The sequence below is a fragment of the Camelina sativa genome, chromosome 5 (assembly GCF_030686135.1).
Source record: "Camelina sativa cultivar CO46 ecotype springtype chromosome 5, ASM3068613v1".
In the NCBI taxonomy this organism is placed as follows: Eukaryota; Viridiplantae; Streptophyta; class Magnoliopsida; order Brassicales; family Brassicaceae; genus Camelina; species Camelina sativa.
In genome coordinates, this window is record NC_141884.1 from 11,544,030 (window position 1) to 11,557,850 (window position 13,821).

Sequence of the window (13,821 nt, forward strand, 5' to 3'; positions counted from 1 at the left end):
ACCAATCAGTCTTCACAGTTACCTTGTCATCATAAAAGATATGACTTTTTCTTTTCAAGATTGTTGCAATGGTATAAACCCAGTGCCATTAATCCTCCGAGAAGATGAACGCTGACTTCAAAGGTTATTCTGGGTGATATAATAAACGGACGATCTGTAACCCACTCCTGAAAGCAATACATAGAGCTTTAAATGTTTCATCAATCCCAAAGGCAACAACCCATTCACTCAGCTTAGACATGAGATTAAACTCTGTCCATCTGTTCTTAAGATGTGTTTATACAGAAGAAAAACTAGTCTGCACAGGTATTGGCCAAACCTCAAACATGAGATTGTATTTTCCATCCCGGTTCCTCATTCTGAGGTATGACTGGCATGCTTCAGGATCCTCGCCTGGTTTTAGCAGATATATGTCATAAAGTTTCCTCTGTACGCTCCTTGATATCTTCAGACAGAGCTGCCTTCATTTGTTCAGGTGTTACAGCCTTCGTTGACTACAATAAGATAACAAAACTCACTCAACACAGCTAGTCACAGAGTAAGATACTACACTTTGAACAATATAAATTCTGTAACCTTTAGAATATATGTTGGGTTCTGAAAGCCACTCAAGGGGTAAACCTTATTAAGGATCTAAAATCTGGTTGGAGAAAAACACATGAGCTAAATTTTCCAGACAGGCACATTTTATTAATAAGAAATTTATAAATTGCAGACGTATCTTTCAAGAAGTTAAGCGAATTAACACTATTATTCTATTGACATCTTTGTCTAAATGAAGAAACCTACTACAACCATGTATATATACTTTAACATTCATCTTAAAAAAATCATATCTTTGTTTAGGTTTCGTTTTTATTCTAAACAAAAGAGATTAATTCCCCTTTTTTTAATTTAAGACTAGAAAGACTGCTGGTGAAGGCTCATACCTGCTGGTCCAGAGAGTAAGATACGAGGACAAGTTGTAGTCAAGTCAGATCCATACTGTGCATACTTGTTTACACCGTTCATATGGACAAACATCGATGTTATCAAACATCCTTTGTCATGGCAGTGAGACAATATATATTTTAGCTTTAAATCATCAAACCATCAAACGCAAGATGCATGACAGAAATGTAACATAATATCTAGCAACCATACTGATAGACTAAGAGTACCGGTTGCCTTTATGAAGAAGAAGCTGAGGACTAAGGGAAGAAGAGCAAGGCAATGGGTAAAGAACAAAAGTGGCTAAGGAGGTCTAAACAGTGGGATCCAGTAGAAGGTTTGAGTTTTAAATAAAACAGCATTGTTGTGTCTGTACCAATGCGGTGTCGTTTAGGAGTAACCCTAGTAAGGGTAGTTGTATTTAAAGAAGGTACCTAAGTTAGGGTAACCTATCACATTAATAATCAAATACATTTCTATTTCCTCTCTTAACTCTCCGCCGTAATAGGCGCATTACCCTCCTCACTCTCTCTTTCTTCACTGTTCTAAATCAGGTTAAGGGTTCGACCTTAACAAGTGGTGCTTTCATTGAGAGGTTTTCCATGGCTCCTCAACAGAAGGATACCGGGAAAAACATTCCAACCGAAACTAGCGAGCTCGAGTTATCCTCCCAAACCTCACCGCCGTCTCCTTCGCTTGAACAACGAGTCAACCAACATGATGCTGACCTCACGTTCATCAAGGAGATGCTCCACAAGATTCTTCGCAACCAAACTCTTGGGGTTATCACTGAGTCGTCTGTTCCTCCAGGGTTTAACAGCCCACCACCGGCGGTTCAGACTCAGCTGGCCACGACGCCGATGAACGGGTCGACTAGTCAACCGACAGTGGGGATTCTACCCAACCCGGAACAAGAATCTCACCTCAAGCCATCGACTTTGAGATTTTCGGCTCAACCACCAGAGCAGCAAGCTGTTTCCCATGGCTATGTGCCGGAATACCCAAATCGTCAGATGGAGCTACCTCTGTTTGAAGGTAAGAGCCCTGAAGATTGGCTTTTTCGTTTGGAGAAGTGTTTTGCGAGTAGAGGAACACCGGAATACGCTAAGATAGATTTGGCGATATCTTGTCTTACTGGTTCGTCTGTTACTTGGTGGCGAATGGCTTATGGTAGACAACGGATTGGTAGCTGGAAGGATTTTATGGAGAAGTTCAAGGTCCGATTCAAACCAAGTAGGGGTTTGTCGGCGTTAGACCAACTCATGAGTATTCATCAGAGAGGTAGTGTGGAGGAATATCGTGAGCAGTTTGAGGAGATAGCAGTGGAGTTGCCTCACGTTTCAGATGATGTACTAGAATCAGCTTTTCTCAGAGGGTTGCAAAAGAACATCAGAGACCAAGTGGTTCGTTGCAGACCTTTTGATTTAGCTGAGATCGTAGATACCGCAAAGATGATTGAGCACCAAGAGAGTGAGAATACTAGCCTTCATCCACGAACAACGGTCAGATCCTTTTATTCTCCTACACACGGCCAAGGAGCGAGCTCTTCACGACCTGTAGACCACTCTCAAGGAAAAAGGCCTGTGGAGAACAGTAAGGACTTCAAGAAACCTACCGGGGGACAAGAAGGGAGAAACACCAACCCTTGTCGCCATTGTGGAGATAGATGGTTTCCAGGACACCGTTGCAGACCTCAGCAGAAATTGAAGTGTTTAGAGGTGGCTGAGGAAGAGGAGCAGTATTGTGATGCGGTAGAAGACCAACAACCTCAAGAATTATTGGCAGCAGAGGTAGAGGAGATTCAGGAGTATGAAGTTCTATCTCTCAGTTCTTTGTCAGGACTTACAGATGAAAAATCTATGCGAATGATGGGGCAACTGGGGAATCGAGACGTGGTAGTGTTGGTGGACTCTGGTGCCACCAGGAGTTTCGTTGATTATGGCTTGGTGAAGGAACTGGGTCTTACCATTGCAACCACACGACCATTTGGTGTGCGAGTGGGTGGAGGTCAGATACTGAAAGGAAAGGGACGAGTATCAGGGACCCTGTTGGGAATCCAAGGAGTAGAGATAATGGAGGAACTGCTGGTGATTGAGCTTGGTAATACAGATGTGGTGTTGGGTTATTCTTGGCTAGCAACCCTAGGAGACACTCGTATAAATTGGTTAAACAGGACACTGAGCTGGAAGATTGGGGTCAAGTGGGTGACTATTGTGGGCGACCCCTCTTTGAGCAAGGAACCGATCTCTCTCCACTCCATGGAAAGAGTGATTCAGCATAAAGGGGAAGCTTATTTATTGGAGCTCACCACGCTGTTTGAAGGTAACGAACCCCAGGACAAGAAGATTCCGGAAGTTGCAGCAGTTATGGAATTGGTGTCAAAGTTCCAATCTGTATTTGAGATGCCCCAATCTCTTCCTCCGCCCCGTAAGAGAGAACACGCCATTAACCTCCAAGCAGGCACCTCGCCTATCAACTTAAGGCCGTATCGATATTCTTTTGCCCAGAAGAATGAGATTGAGAAATTGGTGCAAGAAATGTTGGATGTGCAAGTTATTAAACCCAGTGTTAGTCCATACTCAAGTCCGGTTTTACTAGTGAAGAAAAAGGACGGGGGATGGCGCTTTTGTGTGGACTACCGGGCTCTTAACAAGGCGACCATACCAGACAGATACCCTATTCCAGTCATCGAGGAGTTGCTTGATGAACTGCAAGGTGCGACAGTCTTCTCGAAGCTAGACTTGAAGTCAGGGTATCACCAAATCAGAATGCGAAGCAGTGATGTAGAAAAGACAGCTTTCAAAACCCACCAGGGACATTATGAGTTCCTCGTAATGCCTTTTGGGCTCACAAATGCTCCCTCCACCTTCCAGAGCATCATGAACGACTTGTTCAGACCTTACCTGAGGTGGTTTGTACTGGTTTTCTTTGATGACATCCTGATATACAGCCCAAATCTCCAAGAACACCTACAACACTTGAAGGTGGTACTCAGTCTTATGCAACAGCACCGTTTCTATGCTAATGCTAAGAAGTGTTCATTCGGGAACTCTGAAGTGTCTTACTTGGGCCATAAAATCTCTGCAGCAGGAGTGGCAGCGGATCCAGACAAAGTCGAAGCAATGCTTCAATGGCCAACACCCAAGAATATCACGGAGCTGAGGGGGTTTCTGGGGCTAACAGGCTACTACCGCCGCTTTGTCAAGAATTATGGGTTAATAGCGAGACCTTTGACTGACTTACTCAAGAAAGGGGGTTTTGAATGGTCACCAGAAGCTACTACGGCTTTCCACCAGTTGAAGAAAACCGTGACAAGCCTACCAGTTTTAGCTCTTCCAGATTTCAAACAAGAGTTCACCATCGAAACTGACGCGTCCGGTGTGGGAATAGGAGCAGTGCTCTCTCAGAACAAGCAACCTATATCCTTCTTAAGCCAAGCCTTCTCATCGAAAGGTAGAGTTAAGTCGGTGTATGAGCGAGAACTTCTCGCAATTGTTATGGCGGTTAGCAAATGGAAACATTACCTAACAGGACCTGAGTTCGTAATCAAGACTGACCAATGTAGTCTCAGGCACTTGTTGGAACAGAAAGCGATATCCTCAGTACAGCAGAGATGGGCGGCTAAACTGATAGGGCTTAACTACCGTATCGAGTACAAACCGGGGGTAGAAAATAAGGTAGCAGATGCCTTGTCAAGGAGACCAGCTGTTGAAGAACTGCACCTAATCAGTCTTACTGCACCTTTGAATTTGGATAAAGAAGCAGTGCTAAAAGAAGTTAAGGCAGATAAAGAACTGGGAGAAATTTTTGCAGCACTAGAAAACAATTCATCAGCTCAACCAAGCTACAGTTTGGAGAAAGGGATGCTATACAAAAATGGTTGCCTAGTATTGCCTGCAGGATCTCCCTTCATTCCAAAGTTACTGGAGACATTTCATTCTAGCCCCACTGGTGGACATGAGGGGGCTCTGAAAACGTTTAAAAGACTCACACAAGAGGTCACTTGGAGGGGAATGAGGAAGGATGTGGTGAATTTCATTCGCAAATGTCAGACTTGCCAGGAGAACAAGTATTCGACATTGTCACCCGCAGGTTTGTTGTCTCCCCTTCCGGTTCCATTGCAGTTGTGGACAGATGTGAGTCTAGATTTTGTGGAGGGTTTGCCAAAATCAAAGGGTTTCAACTCAATTCTGGTGGTCGTAGATAGACTCAGCAAATACGCCCACTTCATCGCACTTAAACACCCTTTCACCGCGAAAACTGTAGCGGAAGCCTTCATTCGAGACGTGGTGAAGCTACATGGTTTCCCGGAGCGTTTGGTATCAGACAGAGATCGGATTTTCCTCAGTAGTTTCTGGTCTGAACTCTTCAAGTTGCAAGGAGCGACATTGAACCGCAGTACTGCCTATCACCCTCAGTCAGATGGTCAGACAGAAGTGGTAAATCGTTGCCTTGAGACATACCTGCGTTGTTTTACAAGTAGAAGACCAACAGGATGGGCTCAATGGTTACCGTGGGCTGAATTCTGGTACAACACCTCTTTTCACTCCTCAACTCAGACCACACCCTTCTTTGCAGTCTACGGTCGAGATCCTCCACGGGTTCTGCGATATGGAGACACACCAACTCCAAATGCAATGGTGGAAGAGTTATTAACAGACAGGGATAGTCTCTTGGTAGAGTTGAGGGAGAATATGGAGCTAGCTCAGTATCGAATGCAAAAAGAGGCGAACAAACACAGGAGAGAAGTGGATTTTAAGGTTGGAGAATGGGTTTATCTGAAGTTGAGGCCTTACAGACAAAGCTCGTTGGTTCAGAGGAAGAATGAGAAGCTGGCCCAGCGGTTCTTCGGGCCTTATCAGATTTTGCAGAAGGTGGGAAGAGTCGCTTACAAGCTCGATCTCCCTGCTCATAGCAATATCCACCCTGTGTTTCATGTTTCTCAGTTGAAGTTAGCAGTGCCGGCTCCATACCAAGCTCAGGCTCTACCTCCAATATTGACCCCTGATCTTGAGTGGGCTACAGAACCGGAAACTTTGCTTGATATTCGCAGATCAGTTCAAGGAACAGAGACGGAAGTGTTGGTGCAGTGGAAAGGGTTGCCATCTATGGAGTCGACATGGGATTCTCTTACTAGTCTGATGGAGCAATTTCCTGATTTCAATCTTGAGGACAAGATCAGTCTTCTTCGGGGGAGTATTGATAGACTAAGAGTACCGGTTGCCTTTATGAAGAAGAAGCTGAGGACTAAGGGAAGAAGAGCAAGGCAATGGGTAAAGAACAAAAGTGGCTAAGGAGGTCTAAACAGTGGGATCCAGTAGAAGGTTTGAGTTTTAAATAAAACAGCATTGTTGTGTCTGTACCAATGCGGTGTCGTTTAGGAGTAACCCTAGTAAGGGTAGTTGTATTTAAAGAAGGTACCTAAGTTAGGGTAACCTATCACATTAATAATCAAATACATTTCTATTTCCTCTCTTAACTCTCCGCCATAATAGGCGCATTACCCTCCTCACTCTCTCTTTCTTCACTGTTCTAAATCAGGTTAAGGGTTCGACCTTAACACATACCTTCAAAAATAAGGGAAGTTCTCAAAAGAAACTTCTATGTTTTCAGCATTAAGTACTCCTCCTCGCAGTCAGACTATCCTTAAACGCTTGACGTCTAGTCGATACTGTTGATGAAAGATCAAATTCTCTAAGGAATTCTCTAACTTCGCTTCGTTCATCCAGCAATTTGGCAGCTTTAGCAATTGGCGGTAGAAGATGGAAGTTGCGGTACTTTGGTAGAGATGCCAATATAGAGGCCGCGCCCCATCAACAGCTGAGGAGTCTCCTACTCTTGTCTCGACATGAACCCCCTTTCAGAGGGGAACCCCGGGCTTCACATATATTCAACGAAGAAGATCTGTCAGGAGCAGCTAGATTTTCATCTTTAATAGGTTGAAATATCTAGAAAATGGTTAAAGAAAAATTTACCAAAAGCCACTGCATTTAAATGGAAAAAACGTTATAAATCATCTAGAATGATTCGATATATATATATATATAGCTAGTGAATTCGAGGAATTAACTTTCCAAGCAACTCCAATAAGGATACATGAGAATGTTTCGCAGAGAAACGCTGAAGACAACCTCGTCACCACCCCTCAGATTAACACAAGTATTTTTCTAGTAACACTTGCAATTGACCTGAACAAGAACTCCGTTCCCTATTATCTGCAGGGATACGCAACTTTTGAATGTCCAAGGAAGGGGCAGAGGATCATTTAGAGGCCGAGGCAGAGGAAGAGGAGGAAGAGGTTGTGTCTTCAACAAAGCAATGGTTGAGTGCTACAAGTGTCACGGTCTGGGACATTTTCAATACGAATGTCCAAAGTGGAACAGCAAGGCACACTATGCTGAGATAGGTGAGAAAGAAGAAGTCTTACTAATGGCGTACGCAGAGCTCCTTGGAGCACAAGAAGTGATGTGTGGTTTGTGGACTCTAGGTGCTCAAATCACATGTGTGGAGACAAGAAGATGTTCTCGGAGCTGTTCACAAATTTCATTCATCATGTGAAACTTGGTAACAATCACAAGCTGGAGGTTGCTAGAGTTGGTACAGTGAAATTTGTGCTTGGGGGAGTAACTTATGTTGTAAGTGATGTCTACTATGTTCCTGAGTTAAGAAACAACTTGCTGAGTGTTGGACAGCTTCAAGAAAAAGGGATGGCTTTGCTATTCAAGGGAGGAGAACAAAAGACATGTAGCATTTTTCATCCTACAAGAGGGAAGATAATCGAATCTGTCATGACTGCTAATAGGATGTATGTGCTGATCGCTGAAACAAGTGGAAGTAAGGATGAAGGAGAAGCATTGCAATGTCTGCAAGTTAATGTTTCTGACAACACCGAACTATGGCATCATCGCTATGGTCACTTAAGCTACAGTAGCTTACTCACTCTGCATAACAAGAAGATGGTCGAGGGCTTGCCAGTGATTCAACAAGTCAAAGCAACCTGTGAAGTCTGTGAAAGGGAAGCAACATCGAGTGTCTTTCCCTAAGTAAAGCACATGGAGAGCAACTGAAAAGTTGCAGCTCATTCATTCCGACTTGTGTGGTCCGATCACTCCTTCATCAAACAGCCAGAAGAGGTATCTAATAAGTTTCATTGATGATTTCTCTAGGAAAACATGGATTCATTTTGCCTTAGAGAAATCAGAAGCTTTGCATCATTTCAAGTTGTTCAAAGCATTTGTGGAAAAACAAATTGGGATGTTCATCAAATGCTTAAGAACAGATCGTGGTGGAGACTATAATTCTGGAGAATTCAAGGAGTTTTGTGACAAGCATGGAATCATGAGGCAGCTGACTACTGTATACACTCCTCAACAGAATGGAGTTGCAAAGAGGAAACATCGAACCATCATGAACATGGTGAGAACAGTTCTGCCAGAGAAAGAGATCCCACGTTCGTTTTGGCCTGAACCTGTTTAATGGGCAAATCATGTTCTCAACAGATCACCTACAGTGGCTGTGAAAGACAAAACTCCGGAAGAAGCGTGGAGTGACAAGAAGCCATCAGTGGAGTATTTCAAGATATTTGGTAGTGTGGGGCATGTTCACATTTCAGATGCCAAACGAATTAAACTTGATGACAAAAACGTGAAGTGTGTCTTGCTAGGCTACAGTAGTGAATCTAAAGCTTTCAAGATGTACGATCCAGTGGAGAAAAGAATTCACATCAGCCGAGATGTGATCTTTGAAGAAGAGAAGAAGTGGATTTGGAAACAAATTCATTCAGATGAACCGGATATTGAACTTGAGTGGGAGAACAATGAAACAGTGGAGATGAGAATGAAGAAGCTGAGCAAATGATGCAGAAGATGAAAACATCAAAGTTGCAGCACCTCAAGTTGGAGAAACCAGAGTTCATAGACCACCAGTATGGGCTGCAGACTACACCTCTGGAGAGGAATTGTCTGATACAGAGGAAGAAATCAACATGGCGAAGGTTGATGTTTTAAATGTTGATGATCTTGTCTTCATGACCATTTCAGACCCCACGCAGTTTCGAGAAGCAGCTCAACATCAAAAGTGGAAAGAGGCGATGATGCAGAGATGAGATCCATCGAGAAAAATCAGACATGGTCTCTCACCTTATTACCGGATGGAGCTAAAGCGATTGGAGTTAAGTGGATTTACAAAACCAAACTGAATGAGTTGGGAGAGGTGGATAAGTTCAAAGCGAGGTTAGTAGTGAAAGGTAAGGCACAGGAGTATGGGGTAGATTAAACTAAAGTATATGCTCCTGTAGCTCGAATGGACACTGTGAGAATAATTCTTGCTGAAGCGGCTCACAGAGGATGGGGAGTTTATCAGTTAGATGTCAAATCTGCCTTTTTGCATGGAGAGCTAGAAGAGGAGGTATATGTGGAGCAACCTCAAGGTTATAAAGCTCCAGGAAAGGAAAAAATGGTCTACAAGTTGCAAAAGGCTCTCTATGGACTAAAACAAGCACCACAAGCTTGGTTTAGTCGCATAGAAGCATACTTTGTCAAAGAAGGCATCACTAACAGTTCAAATGATCAGACTTTGTTCATCAAGCGAGTTGGAGGTAACATTATGATTGTAAGTATTTATGTTGATGATTTGCTGTTCACGGGGAACAATGATGAGCTGCTAGAGGAGTTTAAGTGCTCCATGAAGAAAGAGTTTGACATGACAGATTTGGGGAAGATGAGATATTTTATCGGCATAAAGATCATACAATCAGAGAAAGGTATCTTTATTTGCCAAAGAAAATATGCTGCTGAGGTTATTGACAGGTTTGGAATGCAACATCACAATCCGGTCTGCAATCCGATTGTTCCTGCTCAAAAGATTGGTCGAGATGAGACTGGTGAGAAGGTCGACTCAACCTTGTACAAGCAAATGGTGGGGAGTCTAATGTATCTGACTGCATCACGGCATGATCTAATGTTTGTGGTATGTTTACTAAGTCGCTTTATGGCTTCCTCTACTCAACTGCATCTTGATGTAGCAAAGAGAGTTCTGCGATACCTTAAAGGAACGATGGAGTGTGGTATTTGGTACAAGCAAGGAACAACGAGTGATTTGGTGGCGTACACAGACAGTGACTATGCAGGTGATATAAATGACAGCAAGAGTACTTCGGGGTATGTGTTTATGATGAGTGGAGGAGCTGTGGCATGGTCTTCACGGAAACAACCCCTTGTGACACTTTCTACTATGGAGGCTGAGTATGTTGCGGCTGTAGCTTGTGCTTGTCAGGCTATTTGGATGAGGAGAATACTGGAAGAGATCGGTCATGAACAAGCTAACGAAATTATGGTTCTTTGCGACAACACTTCAACCATCAAGCTGTCCAAGAATGCAGTCATGCACGGAAGGTCGAAGCATATACGCGTACGTTATCATTTCCTCAGAGAATTAACTAAGCAAGGAGTCATCAAACTTGTCTACTGCAACACGGAGTCGCAGCTTTCAGATGAAACGACAAAATCATTGAAGCTGGTTTCGTTTCAGAAGGCTAGAGCAGCATTTGGAATGATCACTTTGAGTGAACTTAATCTCTCAGAGAATTAAGTTCAAGGGAGGGTTTGTTGGAATCGGTTAAATTTGTTATGTTGTTGTGTTTTGTTCTGTTTTGCATTTTATTTGCTTCAGTTGTGTTGTTTACCGAGTCAATGTTTGTTAGAGTCAAGTGGATTAAGTTGGGTTGTGGTCTTAGTTGTTTCCTATTTTCTCGTTGAGTCAGTTCTTGTTTATGTAAGCCACTATAGAAGGTACTTGCAGTTCACTAATGAAAGTTAAGGGATTTTGGTGCAAAAATGTATTTCAAATTAACAAGAATCTTTCTTTTTGCATTTTTTTTTTAAGGGACATCAAGAAAATCTAAGGAGAAATTAGTTGTTTTCATCACAAACTCCTTGACAGAAGGAAAAAAAATGGTATGTAAAGAATTATAACCATGAAGAACACGAGAAACAACAAAAACAACAAACATACAAAAATGGAAATATGTATTTAGTGATGAAGAGAAATGGAGTTTTGTAGGTCTCGTTTACTTAATGGATTGGTGAACTTGACCAAAGATTTCAGGACAATCATCCCAACGACCAGAATCTTGAGCTTCCCAATAACCTCCATTGTATTTGTAAGTCTCACTTCCTTTCTCTTTTCTAAACCACTTTGGTTTCCAACCTCTCTCTTGCATCTCTCTCGCTTGTCTTTGTCCCTGTTCCAACCTCAACTTCTCCGCGTTTCCCATTTCAAACTCTCCCTTCTCCAAATACCTCTGGTCTGGTCTAGGTCTTGAATATGTTGGTGGCAACTTCTCCTTTAAACTAGCCGTAAGCTCGTTCAACGTGATCCCAAACCGTGTTAGATTATACTTCGTCGGGTTTTCGGAAGGTTTGTTTCGTTTCCACAGAAGATGAGATTCACTCACCTTTCCTTGATTCACCATCACATAGTGCATACTCTCATCTCATTTCCCAAACAACTTAGCCACTGTTTTCCCATTTTTGTCTTCTAGTACACCTTGAACTTGATGTGGATTTCTATCGATCATCGACTGTTCCTTGAATTTAAGTTTGCAAGAGTATTCACCGTTGCCTTCTATCCGCATTGTTCTGTAGTGATCACAATACAGTTTACCAAGTATGAGATTGTAGATTGATGTAGTCACCTATATTTTGAGCAGAAGTGTATTAGCATTACATATCATGCACAAATGCTTTTTTCTATCTATAAAGATTCATACCTTACTCCACTGCAAAGTTTCATCATCATCAAATTTCAAAGTCAACAACCCAAGAAAGCGCCTGGTGATAAGCGAGGTGAACTGCGTGCCGTTGTTGGTGACGATCTCGTACGGGAGTACGTGACGACATATGATGTTTTTCCATATGAAATTGGTCACATCTAGAGATTGGATCTTGGTGAACGACTCCGCTTCTACCCACTTGGTGAAATAATCAGTTAGCACAAGGATGAACTTCTTGGACCTCGACGGCGGCAGAGGTCCTACGAGGTCCATGGCCCAACGCATGAAGGGGTACGGAGCTTTGATGGTACTCAGTATTTTGGGCGGGACATGTTGCATCGGCCCGTGACGCTGGCACGCTTCACACTTCGCCGAGAAGGCCTCACAGTCGGCAATCATGGTTAGCCAGTAGTGACCATCTTTTTTATCTTTAAAGCAAGTGCACGTCCGCCGGAGTGGTTGCCACCGTTGCCTTCGTGTACTTCCATCATGATTCGTTCGGCCTCCTCGCGACTAACGCAAGTAAGGAATACCCCGGACGAACTGCGGCGGTATAGGTTTCCATCCAAGAGGATGTATTTAGCGCTTTGGGCCTTTAAACGCCGGGTTGCCCAGCGGTCCGGTGGAACGATTCCATCGGAGATATAGAGCTTAATCTCAATTTGCCAATCATCGGATGGCTTCGTGACATCCGTCATGTCTTCTATTGGCTCGTCGACCTCCATCGGAACCGAATCGTCATTGATGACTGAGATTAGGCTGGCTAGGTCGATGCTAGGAGCTTCGATGCACTCGACTGGAATGGTGCACCGCAAATCCGGATCCGAGCAGTTCGCCAGGGCTGCGAGAGCGTCTGTTGATGCGTTCTCGCTTCGCGGGACCTTCGTCAGAGAGAAAGAAGTGAATTCCCTGGATAATGTCCAGACCAACTAACGGTATGCTCCCATTCGCTCGTTCTTGGCGTCGAACTCGCCACTAAACTGGCTGACTACCAGTTGAGAATCGCAGAAAACTTGTAGGTGTGTCACCCCGAGTCCTCGTGCTAACCTAATTCCCCTGAGAACGGCTTTGTACTCCGTTTCGTTATTTGACGCTTTAAAATTGAGCTTCAATGCTTGCTCAAGTACTTCGCCAGTGGGAGATCGGAGAATGAGTCCCACGCCGGATCCATGATGAGACGACGATCCATCGACGAACATCGTCTAGTGTTCCTCCTTAGGGGTAGGGTCCCCGAGTTCAGGGGACAGCTCGGTGATGAAATCGGCCAGGACTTGTGACTTCGAGCTTGGACGAGAGCGGTATTCGATATCGTATTTGCTTAACTCGACCGCCCACTTTGCCATATGTCTGGATTGGAGGGGGCTATGGAGGATAGTTCGGAGTGGCTGATCAGTGAACACGACGTTGGAATGCGACTGGAAATAAGGTCGAAGCTTACGCGCAGCAACAATCACGGCGAGGGCCAATTTCTCTAGCGTGGGTTACCGTGACTCCGCATTGTTGAGGGCTTTGCTAGTGTAGAAGATTGGTCTTTGGTCGCCACGGTCGTCTCGGACCAAGACACCGCTGACTACCAAACTGGAGACTGAGACGTAGAGGTAGAACGTTTCGCCGTTCTCTGGTTTAACTAGCACCGGGTGAATGGTTATATACTCCTTCAACTGCCAAAAGGCGATTTCGCAGTCTTAGTCCCAATGGAAGTCCTTGTTTCCTCAGAGGAGTTGATAGAAAGGAAAGCATTTATCCGTTGAACGGTTGATAAAGCGATTTAGAGCGGCGATCCGGCCGGTCAGGCGTTGCACCTCCCATTTTTTAGTTGGAGACGGTAGTCTCAGTATGGCTTCAATCTGTTTGGGGTTTGCCTTTATTCCCCGTTCGGTAATGATGTATCCCAGGAATTCGCCCGAGGTGACCCCAAACGTGCACTTCGTCGGATTCAGCTTCATCTGGAACTGGTCTAAAATATCGAAGCATTTGGCGAGATGTTGAACGTGTTGCTCCGCGATCAAAAAATTGACCAGCATGTCGTCGATGTAGACCTCCATAGTTTGACCAAGCAGGTCGGCGAACATCATGTTCACCAATCGTTGGTAGGTCGCCCCGGCGTTCTTCTGTCCGAA

At 44.0% G+C, this 13,821-nt stretch overlaps 1 protein-coding gene and 1 pseudogene across 1 annotated transcript; both read right to left on the reverse strand.

Annotated features, from left to right (window-relative positions):
- Window positions 1-10,996: 10,996 nt before the first annotated feature.
- On the reverse strand, window positions 10,997-12,100 carry LOC147943598 (oxysterol-binding protein-related protein 1A pseudogene; annotated as a pseudogene).
- Window positions 12,101-12,102: 2 nt separating this feature from the next.
- Window positions 12,103-12,900, reverse strand: LOC147943599 (uncharacterized). Its single transcript, XM_087512289.1, has 2 exons — window positions 12,749-12,900; window positions 12,103-12,610 (listed from the first exon to the last, which is right to left on the reverse strand). Exons 1-2 carry the CDS (start codon window positions 12,898-12,900, stop codon window positions 12,103-12,105), a joined length of 660 nt encoding a protein of 219 aa, XP_087368415.1.
- Window positions 12,901-13,821: the final 921 nt, after the last annotated feature.